Genomic DNA, 12,512 nt, shown 5'->3' on the forward strand with positions numbered 1-12,512 from the left:
GGGGTTGGGGGGGGACCGGCCGCCATCTTCAGCGAGGGCAGAAGAGGAGCGGCTGCTCGTGAAATGGAGACCGGGAACACCCCACCTCAACCCCACGGAGGGGAGAGGGGTAAGTCGCCCAGGCGCCGTCATGGCTCGCCAGGGTCTCGCAGGGCCCGTGAGGTGGATGGCGGGTGGGCCTCAACGGGGACTGAGAATGGGAAACCAAGGCAACGCTCCGTCAGCACCGTGCTTTAATCAGAGTCCGCTAAAACGACAAGCGCCAAGGGCTTTCAAAGAGTTCAAAAGCACCGACAGTTTATACATTCGATACAGCACCGTGAAAGAGCGGAGGAAGATGAGGGCAACCACAAACAATGAAAGTCAACGACACCGAATAAGCATTATATTACAGAGAACACATTACCAACTCGCTGCGTTTTCAAGTTCTTGCAGTGATTAGTGGGGTTTAAATTTTGAAGTCAACACAGTCTTTCATATATAAAAAAAAGTTCTTTTGTTCACTAACATGATCCAGAAAGATGAAATACACGACACACATCTAACCTAAAGTCTCAAAAGTCTGAAAAGAGAAGAATGAAATACAAATTATTCCCCAAATACAAAATATTTTCAAAACCCATCTCATGATTTTGTATAGCTTTTAGTGTTCCTGAAGCAGATGAACCTTGCAGGTATGTGTGTAATGAGTAACTTGAGTTTGATACACATATTGTGTCAGAGGAAAAAAAAAAAAATAATATTGGCAAATATCCGATGGCTACAGTCCCTTTCTCTCACTCCAGAGGATGAATTGCTCCAGCGACAGGGTTAAAGACGACTGAAGGCTCTGGCTGCATCCACGTGCTCTCGGTTCACCTCGGTTCAGCGATGTGCGAACGGTGACCTTCCCCTCACACGCTTCACATAAATAAACCAAACTCTTCCCTTCCCTTCAATGGGAACAACATGCTGTCCTTGACGTGCGCGGTCATTCCTTGCGGCCTTACAGCTTCTAGGCGGACTCCATTCACTGCCTATTTTTTGTACTACTTAATCTTTCTTGTTTTAGCATGTGGAAGCCAATATCCTACTTGTGTTCCTGAAGAAGTAAAATGAGACCAGCTACTCATGTACATTTCCATTAACTTTCTGATACACATTGAAAAGCTTACACTAACATTAGTCCCTTATTTATAAAATCCAACCTAAGCTAAACTTGAATATATTCTTCATTTGATACCGTGGGGTACATTTTGGTTAGGAATTATTTGACTTCATAACATTCCTATGGGGTATTTTCATTCCCGGTTTAGAGATCAGAAATAACACAAGTCAAAGTGAGACAAGGCTTTTCAGGAGTCAAGGAGCAAGTTTTCTGTATCACAGGGCTCCGTGCTTTTACAAGAGACCAGCCTTTCCTGTACAGGAGACAATGCTGTTCTCTACAAACGTACACACTTCTTAAGCCCACTTATTTATGTTTTTGGGGTTTTTAAATGTTGATTTTCCACTTCTTGTCACTTGTCCCCTGGAACAGCTTTGTCTCCAGAGCTCAGCTGTGCTGTTCCACCTGGGTGTCCTCACCAAGAGCAGGGCTTTAAGAAAACCAGCATCCCCCCCCTCAGGAAAATTAATTTTCCGTATATAAATTAATTCTTATTAGTGCTTTGTTAATGACATCATTACTACCATTTTTAGCCAGCCAGGATGAATGTGTTCAAAATAGGAAACCAGCAATTCTACTACAGACATTCATTCTCTATACAACGGACTAATAAAACGCAGTTGGGACACCATCAGGTTGCCCTTCTCAGTGACGACACAGAAGATTTAGTAGTAAATCAGCATTTCCAAATGACAAAAAATGGTCTTGCCTCCTACAAAGAAATACACGCTAACTGGTCCTTGGCTTTAAAAATCAAATGCAAAGACCCTTGAAGCTCATAACATCAAATCTCACCCATCAAGAAACATTTCATACATTAATTTTATCTATACAAAGCTTGCATTGGACAATCTTACGTTAGAAATTTACAATCACTGCAGAAAGAAACGTAAACTCCGCCACTAATTTACGGGTGATTTCAGCCTGATAACTATCACCATCTAAATGGCCTCACCCTTACTTTCATCTGTCCAAGGATCCATTCAGAAATATGTCTACAGAAGGAATCGTAAAAATTCACTTGTAAAGATTGTAACAAGACAGCACTATCAAGTGATCTTGATTGGCAAGACAGCACTATCTAATCTGAAGAGATGTGTGAAACCATTTGAAAGTGATAAAGGTAATAAAATTTTAGTACTGTACCAGTGATTTAAGCCAGTATATAGAAGTTTAAAATTTAGATAATTAACTTCTCAAATTACTAGCGGTGGAAAGGTAGTTATAAATATACAGAATAATATAAACTCATAGAAGCTTGCTCTAAATGAGGTTGGTGACATACATCGTTTCAGCGAAAGCTAAATCAGGGTTTTAGATATGAAAGTCACACTCTGTACATTCTCAGCTGGATCACCCTGCAAACTCCCTTACAATTACTCCTTAGAAGATAATCTACACACAAGCGATGTGATTTCCTTGGTGCATTAAAAGATAGGAACCAAAGGGAAATATAAAGGAGACAAAAATCACGTGGGAGGGCTGTAGTAAATGTGCAAAAGAGAGGGTTGTTGGACAGTCCCACAGACAGGAGCTGATATTAAACACTGAACAAAGAAATAGGACGATGAGGTGTGATAAGTTACCCCAAGAGAAAACCAGGACAATTTTAAAAGCTTATCAAAAGTGTGAGGTGGGGAACACAGGCTGGTATGTGAATTTGGAGAGGTCCATGCCTGGGAATTTTTGGGAACACCCTTATCTTTGGCCGGCTGGTGCAATTTGCTAAACATCAGCACAACGACCTGCTGCCACAGAGGGTAACAGGAGCTGGATACACAGCTGAGATCACTGTGGCGTTACGCATGGAACTAGATGTTGGCTTTTTCTCCCTTTTTCAGCTCCAGATCTGCTCTCATACATCAGGTGTGAAAGCGCAGGATGACCATGAGAACTGCTATCACAACATGCAACTACTCCCCCTGTCCCTCCCCCCGAAATCTCACACATCACACTGTAAATGCGATTATTCCTATGGAAACCCCTAGGTGAAAATTCACACCACCAAGCTCTCCATACATGCTTTGCTGATATAAAGAGAAAAACATTAGAATTGTGTAATTGCTGTGAAAATTATATTTAATATCACATTTTAGTGACTGGAAATTAATTCCAATTCTAACAAATTGATTACAGGGAAAGAAAGTAATCAAGCCGTCTCATGTATCTGAAGATGACTTAAAAGATCTTTCTCATTTCCAAACCTCATTAAGCAATCGGTACATTTATGAGGCAAGTCTGCCGAGTGCCTGAAATCCAAGTGAGTTTTAAGGTCTTCGATCTGTCCTGTTGAATATTCACAGTATTGACACAAATAAATCCCTTCAGATAAATGAGAGCTCAAATGCTTGCAATATTCCAACATACCTGAAAAGCCCTTCCCACAGTCATCGCAAACGTGGGGGAATATTTTGGTGTGTTCGATCGCTACGTGCCTGTTGACATTTGTGTGCAGCCTGCTCCGAAAGCCGCACACTTGGCACACAAAGAAGTTTTTGCATTTGTCAAAAGTGATTTTGTTAATGAGGCTGTACTGCCCGCGCTCCTTGTTATGGTAGCTGTCACTCAGCTCGATCAGCCGACAGGCGTGTTCGTTCACCACGTGGCTGTGCAGATCTTCTGGGTCGTTGGTTTCGTGCTCGCAGAACTGGCACAGGTACTGCTCGTCGCAGCTGTGCTCCTGGAAGTGCAGGTACAGCTCGCTGCTGGAGGAGAACTGCATGTCGCACTGCTCGCACCAGTAGAGGTGGTCGTTGAAGTGAGTGTCTGCTATGTGCTGACTCAGGTTCTCGAATATCACCGTCTTGTAATCGCAGTATTTACAGATGTAGGGATCCTCCTCGTGGAGTTTGACATGTTCAATGAGCTGCACTTTGCTGGAGAAGCTTTCCTTACAAACTTTGCAGACGTGGGTGTCTGCACACGTCTTGTGCTTCAGGATCATGTGCTGCTTTAAATCGGAAAAGTACTTGCTATTAAACTCACAGAGCTCACACTTGTACAAGCCGCTGCTGTTGGCTCTCAGCAAAGGCCATTTCTGTTGAGCCGTGATATTCAGCGCCTGGTTCTTCTCGAAGATTTTACAGGTTTCCAGAGGGATTTCCTCTAGGTCCTCAGCTTCCAGCTTCTCGGGTGACACGGTCTGTGTTTCTATATCGTGAACTTCCACAGCGTTCACTTCTGTCGTGGAGATTTCCACAGTTTGAATATCAAGAGGTTTCTCCTCTTCCATAGGGCTGTCACTGAATATAGGTGAATCGCATAAGTCCCTGCACATCCCATTATTAGTACCTTTATCTGCCGGGGGAAGTACATAATGAAAACAAACAGTTAAGAACAACCCTACTATACACCTGGGTCCTTATTTCACTTTTTAGTTAGTTGCAGCAGCTTACAAATGCAAAAAGCAGTTATTTTCCCTCAGCCAGACTACATATTATGTTTAACTAACAGATAAATAACACAAACTACAAATCCTTCGCCTCTTCTATCAAAGCAAAAGTTACATTAAAAGCCAGCAGCCGTGCTCTCCAGCTTCCCAGCACCTGAGATGTAAATCCACATTTACCTCTACCTTTATCCTTCTTTTTAGGGTCTGAATAGTGCAACCCCACAACGTTTGAATGGGACCCACTCCAGTGCGAGGTGCCAGCATGCACTGGGCTCCCATCGTCGTCCGTGTCAAGGCTCTGCACGGGGTTGTGGAATCTACCTGCAGAGAGAAAACAAGCATTTTCCTGTCATCCTTTTGTCTCTTTAACCATAGATCTTATTTACTATTTATTCTAGTTGCATAAATTTATGTTTATATACTAATCGCATCACAGCTTACATTAAAGAAAGCAGCAATAAATACCTTAGAAATTATTTCCATACATACAGAAGACAAGAAAAAAAATTCAAAATGTGGCAACTCTGTCTTTAAAGTGTCAGCAAAAAATAGTCGATTATACTGGAAAAAACTTCAAATGTGAAGTTTCATTTAAGGATTTTAAAGACAATTTAAAAAAATATTATTAAATATTTCTAGACATTGCATTTTAAAATATAATGCTTTCTCAGACTTCTGGAGACTTGCTGGCTAATTTATTAAGAGTGAAAAGAAAAAAGATAATAAACAATCTACCCTCACATTTGCGCTGCTAAACTTTACATACACCAGTGGATGTTTTATGAAAAGGCATTTTGTTTTCCATAACTACAAGTACAGCTCAAGGCAATTGCTGGTAAATTCCATCGGAACTCTTAGGTTATTTACATCAGCTTTATGTTACCTTGCTAGTAGATGTTTAGATAAAGAAGTCTGATCATTCTAAACGCTGTGAAATTGAAGGATCTTTTAGCTGTCACCATTTTTTAATTTGAAAATCACATTTTGATTATAGCAATTAAACAACTTTCCACCAGTCTAAGGCATGTGAGATCACAACGACGCTCAGAAATCACCCACTGTATAATTTATATTCTACTTGTATGAGTAAGAGCGTGACACACTTAGTCAAGAACTGCAGAACAAGACCCCAAAATGTAGTCTTACCTCTGTTTTCAGAAAACTTTATATCTGGCTGTTTCATAAAACAGACGCTATAGCAGTGGTCTGAGAATATTCCACTGTTGTCTATGTATTTGCTTGCACCTGAAGAATCTTAAAAAAAAGAAAAGTAGTAAGTTTTAATAGTAAGAGATTGCTACAGCTACATATGTATTTAGCGTGCACCAAAATTCTCTCTTCGCTGGCTGCATTTTTAATTCTTGTGCTGGGAGAACTCTGCGCTGGTCTGATGTTTAGAGTCTCAGATACAATCATTATCAAACTGCTCCCGCTGAAGACAGTGACAGGAGCACAGTTGGGCCAGTGCTGAACATTTCTGGACACCCCCACTTTTACAAAATTCCTCCCCTTGTGTGTTAGGAGAATCATCTTCATTTTATAGCTTGAGCAAGTTCCCCAGTTTGCAGGGAGTATGGAATAGAACGGCTCAGATGCACTGACCCAAAGTGGCTGAACAGCAGAGCGGGTACTCAATACATGCGGACCAAGACTTCTTATCCCACCCTTTATGTTACCAATATTCCATACATTAGCACATGTAATCCCCTCCCATAACAAAGTAATTATTTTGAGTAAAAATAAACTTACTAAAGTGCGCGTAACTCAAGCTTTAGACTGACCTGAATATCGAGAAGGGTGTAGAGTCTTCCTTTTCCTCTTTTTAGGATGTTCATTCATTTTGAACAGCCTAAATTAACTGTAAAGTGAAAACATTCAAGCGTTAGGCAGACTTGTTTGTAGGCAGTTTATCTTTTGCTACTTTATGAAACAATACAAACATTCTGAAAACCCTCAGGTTAAACACAAGAGGTTTATTCCTACTCCCCTTTCTCACCCCCCCAGCCCGTTTTGTTACAGCGAAGATGAAATTCACACAAGAAGCGATGTCCAGTTTCACATTCCTGCCCTGGAACAGAAGAAGGGTCACCATGAAGACAGACAGGGCTTCAGGCACTCGGTGTGACCTACAAGGCAGCTCTTCTGCACCCTGTTCCTTCTGTCAGAGACCACGTATTCTGAGGCACAGCCCTTCAGGTAAAGCTTTAATGTGGAAAATACTAACAAAAGCCATGCTCTCTTACCAAAAAGCCCTGACTCTTCGGTATCAGCAAGCAGAGCAGCTAAGGAGCTGGTGGCTGGACAGCTTCCAAACGTAGGAAATACATCAGCTTGAGATTTTTATCTACGGAGTGACAGCATTTTAAAACACTTTAAAAACTTGAACACAAAATAAAAAATGAAAACAGATCCAGATATGCAAGTATTACAAAGAATGAAGCTATGGAAATTGAAGCTAGAAAACAACATTAAAAATTGGTATTAATGTTGATTTAGAGTATCCAAATTAATAAGGCAGATGCAGTAAAGTATTTGTTTTCCTTCTGTCCCAGGTTACTTGGCTTTTGCCACACTTGGCAGCTCCCGACAACAGAAAAACAGACGGAGACACCAAAAATACTTAAGCTACGTATTGGCCCCAATAGTTCGGAAGGAAGGGCTGCAAACAGGGGCTCTGCTGTGGTTTATCTGCAACACCAGAGCGCTCGTGGGCCCAGGGCCTTGCAAAGCCAACGCCATCTCAGGTGACAGCGGGGGAAAAAAGGCCCCTCATGGAGCAACGCTCTCCTCAGGAGATGAAAATCTTAATTCAGACAAATTACTTAAGAGGAGAATAACATGGAAAAGACAAGGCTTTTGATACTACATCGCGGTCTGTAAGTATCAAACACCCTCCTCGCTTCTCCCCCACTGGGAGGGGAGACCCCGCAGCACCCCCACAACGAGCTTCGCCCCCGTCAGGGCGGCTCAGCCTTTTCCCCGCGGATTGGCCCAACGCCCGTTACTCCTCTCCGGCGGCTTTCCCCGGGACATCCCTCATAACGACGGGCTCGTAAAGGCCCTACACTCGGGAGGTCCCCAGAGCCCCCCGCCGAGGCCTGCGCGGAGGCCGGAGCCGCAGCGGGAACGGCGGGCGGGAGCGCCCCTGAGGCGAAGGCCAGGCGGGAAGCGGGCCCGGGATCGCCGGAGGCCCTGCCCCGCCGCAGCCTGAGTCAGCCCCCGCCGGCTGCGGCGGGGGACGGGCCCCTCGCCTCAGGGCGGCGGGTTCGCGCTTCAAATGGCGGCGGGGCCGGGGCTAAGATGGGGGCGGGCGCGGGGCCGCGCCCGGCGGGGTGAAAGGCGGGAGGAAGGGAGGGAGGCGGGTCGCCGGCGGAGCCACCCGGGCTCCCCCGGGGTGCGGGCGAGGCCGGCGGCCGCTCCCCTCCCGCCGGGACTCACCTTCCGCTCCGCCACCGGCCACCGGCCGCCGCCGCCGCCCCCGGACGCGGCGCTCCCCGCGGGGGAAGGGGCGGGGCCAGCGGTGGGGAAGGGCGCCCCCTGGGGGCCGCGGCGGCGCCTCCTCACCCCCGCCCGTCGCCATGGCAACTGGGGGGGGGAGATAAACCTTTAATTTATCCTTTAATTTACACGCGACAGAGTTTAAGGTCAAAGTGCCGGCCTCAGACAGCACAAATTCACTCTTCGTGTTGACGTAGAAACTGTCCCTTAAAGCTGCTGTATAGGAGAGCCTATATATATATATATACATACTATAAATCAAGCAATATAAAATGAGGGCTGGAGAATTTAAAGAAGCGACTTTCCCCCATTTCAAAATGTCCCAAATTTATACTCACAAAAGAATCCCCCTTTTTTCCTCACTTCATCTCACTTTTTTTTTTTTAAATGCCACCATAAAGAGCAATAAGTTCTAGTTCCCCCCAGAGCCGAGTATTTCAAGCGGCGTCTTGTTATTTTGCAAAATAATCCAGTTATTTTCAAGACACGAGGGAGGCCTTTACAGTCACTTAGAGTCTGATGGTTTAACACAAATCACGGCATTTTACCAAGCGTTTCATTCATGGAGCTCCTCTGCTCCAGCTTAGCCTGAAGGTACCTTAAAATTAAGATCAAGCTTTCAATTAGCAGAGAATCTGCAACATCCCTAATGTTTTTGCTCTGGCGATTAGTTAAAAAATAAATAAATAATTATGCCCTGATGCTGACATCCCAGCCCTGATTCCCTGCTGTGGATTCCAGCGGCAGGAGCCGAGGTCTCTCCAGGAGAGGTTGTGTCAAAGTTCTCGTAAATTGGCTGTAGCCACCCAAACGGGCGATGCCCACGTATTTCTCCCCTCTATTCACCGAAATGTTTTGTGTGATTATTCCACACACAGAAAAAAAAAAAAAAAAAAGCAGCATTTTCCCCAGTTCCCAGCAGAGGGCAATAAGGAGAACTTAAAAATCCGTTATTTGCCAAGGGAAAGGGAAAAAAAAAAAAACAACCAAAACCCTGAAGCCAAGGCTTTGCTTTGAATTCAGCCCTGCTCAGTGAGTCCATCTCCGGCTAATTAAAGCACAATAAATTTTCTGTACCTTTTGCCCGATTTCTTCTCCACACCAAGCGGCCCAGCCCAGCAGCACCTACGTCAAAAAAAAAGAAACAAAGACCTTGAGAAGGAAAAACATCTGAGCAGGATCCCCCTTTGGAAATCCGTCTCAAAATCACTGGCATCAAACAGTGTCGTCAACGCTTTGGACACAGAAAAGTCTAAACCAGACTCGTTTCCTAAACCATCACGTGCTCGGGACGTTCAGAGAGCTCTAGCGAGGGTTTTAATCCCCCAGAACCCATTCTGACTGGAAATACAGGAAAAACCATGCGATATTCACCTTTTTTAAGTGGGCACCACAGATGATGCTCGTTTCAATTAGCAGGGGTGCATCCTTACCGAAATAAGAAGAATGGAATAAACTCTTTCTTCAGTGAAAGCAATTAAGTGTAGCTCATGGTAACAGTCTTTGCTGAAGGTAATTGATTAGTCTTTCCAAGGCCGTACAAGAGGTATCCGAGGAATCCCGTCCCACATCAGTTTTCCTGCTTTTTTCTGACATGGGTTCAGATTTTGGATTGAGTCTTCCCAACGCAGGCTGGAAACCAGGCTGATCTCCGAGCCTGAAACCAGCAGGGCTCACCGAGATCCCCGTGCTAAAGCAAACTGCCCACATGGCAAACCATTCCTCCAGTTCACCAGCATTATTTTTGCAAATTTTCCATATTTTTTTTGATGCTTTAGGGATGGAGAGCTGAGAACTACCACAGAAATCATACCCTGGTGACGGCAGTAAATAAAACTTGCATTTGAAGAAGAACTGATGATCCCCTTTCCCTGAACCATCCAGTGTGTTTAAAACCAGGTAGGAACCACTCAAAACCATTTCATAGTTACTAGAAAAAGGTAAAACTCACCTTGTGCTGTAATAAAGAGAAGTTTAACCTGTTATTTCAGGTTATTGAACTATCTACTTCAAAATCACTTGCTGGAACTCAGCCCTTTTCCAGGCTGGGCTGTGGTGATCCCAAACAGCATCGACCAGGGCAAGTGACCCGATTAAAAACCCTGACACGTCCCTCATCTCTCCAAAAAAAGGGAAAATTCTCCAGCAATAGAACTCAAATCCCTCCCACCATAACAGCTTGTTAGCAATCGAAGCCCAAAGGAGACCAGCCCGTCCACAGAAGCAACTCCACTGCAGCCTCATACTCTTATATTGCAATATATATATATATAATTTCCCAAATACGTTTCTCACTCTTTCAAAATTTGTATTGGATACAAAAATACAACCTAGTTTGGTGTGGTTTTTAAAATATAGTTTTGGTATCACATAAGGGATATTTTTAAGAGAACAAACCAGACTGATTTAGCAGGAGCTTTAAAACCATCCAGCTGAAACAACTGCTCTCTCGCCAAGAGTTTTACAGCCCACATCCAAAAGAAGTTACTTATTTTGAGGCTCAACGTGTACAACAATGAATGCCACCTGCATCTAGGACTTCCCACCCACAAATAACACAAATTCTATTTCTGCCCCCCCTCCCCAAATTAATGCAATTTCCACCTCCTTGTAGCATTTATAGGAAGAACAACTTCCAACAACAAATCACAGCTCCCAGACTGAAGATTCCTTCAATTCTCACTTCAGAATTCACAAGTATACCAACCAGAGTATTTTAATTTAGTTGTTAGTATATACATTAACACTCAAAAGTGGGATAAAAAAACAAAAGTAGTTTTTTTTTTTTTTTTTAATAAACAGCATGTGATACAGACCGCGCCGATAAATAAAAAGCAGACTTTTTACAGTTTCCCATGACCAGGAACTACAGTATCATAGGCCAAACCTTTGTTACTTGAGTAGCAGAGCAGAAGGGGGAAAAAAAGGGGTTTTGTTTTAAAAATGAAATAAAATTACCGCAAGACTATTCTCAGTATGACAACACATGCATCTTGCTGCATCTTAAATACTTTTTTTTTGGCCCGTTATTACTAAAAATGTCTTGCTTTCTACCTACTTTACCACAGGACCTTTATTACAGAGTGACACACACAGCAACACCCCCTCCCGACCCCCCCTCCCCCAGTAGTGGTTATTTCCAAGATAATTGTCTCATTTTTAAAAGATAATTTAAGCACTGGTGGGTGTTTATACCATCCTTTTGATGCAGAGATGTAACTGCTAATTAGCTTTGAGTGACAAAGTGAGATATAAGCATCAAGAATTACTCCCTCCTGGGCTCTATTTATCCAAAATGCCCCCCCCCCGCCCCCGACCCTGGGCTGCCTAAGGAAGAGCAGGGGAGGGAGGTGAGCCTTCATCCCTCCCCTCTGCCCAGCACTGGGGAGGACACACCTGGAGCACTGGAGCCACGCATGGACATACTGGAATTGGTCCAGGAAGGGCCATGAAGATGCTGAAGGGGTAGGAAAGAGCTGAGGTTGTGTTGGACGGCGAGGAGAAAGCTCAAGGGGCTTCTTGACAATGTACATAAGTAGTTGATGGAAAGGAGTGAAGATGACAGGCGAGGCTTTCCTCACTGCTGCCCACGGAAAGGGCATCAGGCAACGAAACAGAAGACGTTTCATATAAACATTATGAAAAAAGCTTTTACTGTGGACTGTTCTTTCTTGGACAGACTCTAAACCCAACTGGGCAATGTCCTGGGCAACCTGCTGTAGCTGACCCTGCTCCCAAGGACCATCTCCAGAGGTCTCTGCCAACCAACCTCAAGGATTCTCTGAAAGTTCTTGCAATTGCGGTGCCAGTTACAATGACAACAATTCCAAAATTTCAAGCCTGAGAATCCAGGCCATCAGACTGCAGCCACATAGATTTTTAAAGCCTTTTCTCCCCCAGGGATGTGGATTTTGATGGCATACGTGGATATTCACAGCTAAAACTTGCAGAGGTGTGAGAGGGAAAGGATGATACGTCCAGAGGATGAATTATACATTTATCTTCACAAGAGAAGATGAAGAATTTGGACCACAGTGGCTGGAGAGAAGGAAGAGGAGGATTCATAGAATCTCTTCCTTCCTCTTCTTTCCCCTGCCCCAAATGAAACAATAAGACAACTCTGGGCAGCCCGGGGCAGTCGATAATTCAGGATACAGAACATGATTAATAAAGCCTGGGGATGGATTAAGTGGATTTAAACCAAAGAAACAAACCAGAATGAGATCGCAGCTATGAGTATCTGTGTTTTGGCTCTTATGGACTAAAGTACAGGGGACATAAGATCCTCAGGAGAAACAGCTTCTGCTTCAATTAGCAGAATTTTCTCTAACTTCAGCAGTACAATTAGGTCAGGTTTAACTGTGATTAATTCAATACTGGGAGAAGTTCCTAAGAAAATAGACGCAGACACACTGAACTAAATGGTTCCTAACCAGTTTTTACCGGGGAACTGGCACTAGAATTTCAGAAAAGTCA

The 12,512-nt window shown here is 43.9% G+C and overlaps 1 protein-coding gene across 2 annotated transcripts; it reads right to left on the bottom strand.

Moving 5' to 3' along the window:
* Positions 1 to 217: 217 nt before the first annotated feature.
* Positions 218 to 8,036, bottom strand: ZNF639 (zinc finger protein 639). Of its 2 annotated transcripts, none has more exons than XM_074152940.1 (6): positions 7,977 to 8,036; positions 6,782 to 6,882; positions 6,320 to 6,396; positions 5,685 to 5,792; positions 4,716 to 4,859; positions 218 to 4,444 (listed from the first exon to the last, which is right to left on the bottom strand). In XM_074152940.1, exons 3-6 carry the CDS (start codon positions 6,375 to 6,377, stop codon positions 3,297 to 3,299), a joined length of 1,458 nt encoding a protein of 485 aa, XP_074009041.1. In that variant the 5' UTR covers positions 6,378 to 6,396; positions 6,782 to 6,882; positions 7,977 to 8,036; the 3' UTR covers positions 218 to 3,296. The 2 variants fall into 2 exon arrangements, with proteins under 2 accessions (XP_074009041.1, XP_074009042.1); XM_074152941.1 differs by having other exon boundaries at positions 224 to 4,444; positions 4,722 to 4,859; positions 7,977 to 8,024.
* Between the last annotated feature and the right edge of the window lie 4,476 nt (positions 8,037 to 12,512).

This window comes from Numenius arquata, chromosome 9 (assembly GCF_964106895.1).
Source record: "Numenius arquata chromosome 9, bNumArq3.hap1.1, whole genome shotgun sequence".
Taxonomy (NCBI): Eukaryota; Metazoa; Chordata; class Aves; order Charadriiformes; family Scolopacidae; genus Numenius; species Numenius arquata.

What these genes read in the sequence shown, in the direction of transcription:
- ZNF639 (XM_074152940.1), bottom strand. Translation starts at nt 6,377, where the DNA reads ATGAATGAACATCCTAAAAAGAGGAAAAGGAAGACTCTACACCCTTCT. An exon ending in ACACCCTTCTCGATATTCAG is followed by an intron (nt 5,793 to 6,319) that starts GTCAGTCTAAAG and finishes CTTTTTTTTAAG; the next exon opens with ATTCTTCAGGTGCAAGCAAA. An exon ending in AAAGTTTTCTGAAAACAGAG is followed by an intron (nt 4,860 to 5,684) that starts GTAAGACTACAT and finishes TTCTCTCTGCAG; the next exon opens with GTAGATTCCACAACCCCGTG.